Source organism: Phytophthora parasitica (assembly GCF_000247585.1).
Source record: "Phytophthora parasitica INRA-310 unplaced genomic scaffold supercont2.13, whole genome shotgun sequence".
NCBI lineage: Eukaryota > Oomycota > Peronosporomycetes > Peronosporales > Peronosporaceae > Phytophthora > Phytophthora nicotianae.
Genome location: NW_008648999.1, coordinates 1,078,550 through 1,079,686, shown reverse-complemented (window position 1 = coordinate 1,079,686; position 1,137 = coordinate 1,078,550). Strand labels below are relative to the sequence as shown.

General features: G+C 45.6%; 1 protein-coding gene across 1 annotated transcript; it reads right to left on the bottom strand.

The window, feature by feature from the left end:
* Positions 1-370: 370 nt before the first annotated feature.
* On the bottom strand, positions 371-1,126 carry PPTG_07965 (hypothetical protein). Its single transcript, XM_008902338.1, has one exon. It carries the CDS (start codon positions 1,069-1,071, stop codon positions 418-420), a length of 654 nt encoding a protein of 217 aa, XP_008900586.1. The 5' UTR covers positions 1,072-1,126; the 3' UTR covers positions 371-417.
* Positions 1,127-1,137: the final 11 nt, after the last annotated feature.

Here is a 1,137-nt window from a genome sequence, read left to right as displayed (position 1 = left end):
ATCAGCAAACTATTTCGTGTTATTGCGTAGGCGTACTCTTCCGAGTGTATCCGATTTCACGCACTCAATTGGCACTTTCCGTTAGTAGTATTACCTATTGTGTCTTTTCGACGTTTCACATTATAGGATTATATTTGTCAATTTAAGGTGGTACACAATTAGAAGATCATAGGCGTTCAGAGGTGCCATCAGTGGCTTTTTAAAGCCACTAGTATTAAAATAGTGGTGGCTCTCACAAATTGCTATCAGTAACCTTTAGCAATAACTAAGCATCTTAAAAGTTAATGTTTACGAATTTACGATTTTGTTGTTGTGCAACTTTCAGCTGTGTAAATTACACACTAACGTTACTTTATGCGAGGTGTAAAGTAGCGTTATATTCTATTTCAATTCAGTACCTTAATTTACCAACTTCCACTACATCCGAATGCAAGTACTTGAAAAATCAACCTCGTCATTCTCGAGCCCATCGATGGAGTCCAAGTTTCGAGTCTCTTCCGTCTCACTTCCAGTGACGGATCCAGCGGGCAGGATAACGTTGCAATATCGATGAAGCTCGCTGATCAGCTTGCTGGAGCTCGACTTGAAGCCCATTCCGTTGGCCATGAAGTGGAAGAGCTCACTTCGCACAAGCGTGTACCGTTTATCAAGCCCCGGCTCCAAGTCGTTTAGCACAACTGGAAAAATCGGTCGTCCTTTATCTTCGGCAAACGCTAGCTGGTCACGCACCAGCTCGTTGCCTATCGTCTGTCTTGACACAAGCACCACAAAGCACGAGCAGCGCAAAATCGTCTCTTGAGCCATTTGAATTCGCGAGTAAAAGTCTTGTCCACTGACGTTGTGGTCGCTGTAACAAGGGATTCCTGCTTGCGATAGTTGGGATGATAGTTGACGTACAAAGGCACTATGCTTGTCTCCATGCGAGAAGAAGACGAACTGTTGCTCCTGCCAATCATCAGGACCAGGATTCCACGTATCGAACGCCTGTGAGAGCTGCGTGGCGCTTAAGGTATGCAGCATCGTGCCTCGATTACTTCGCACGCCAACTCCATCGTCAGCAAGGGTAAACATACGGCTACTCGCCACGTTATTTTGCCTTGTGCTGAAGCGGTGCTTCTCGACTTCATCGCGTACGCC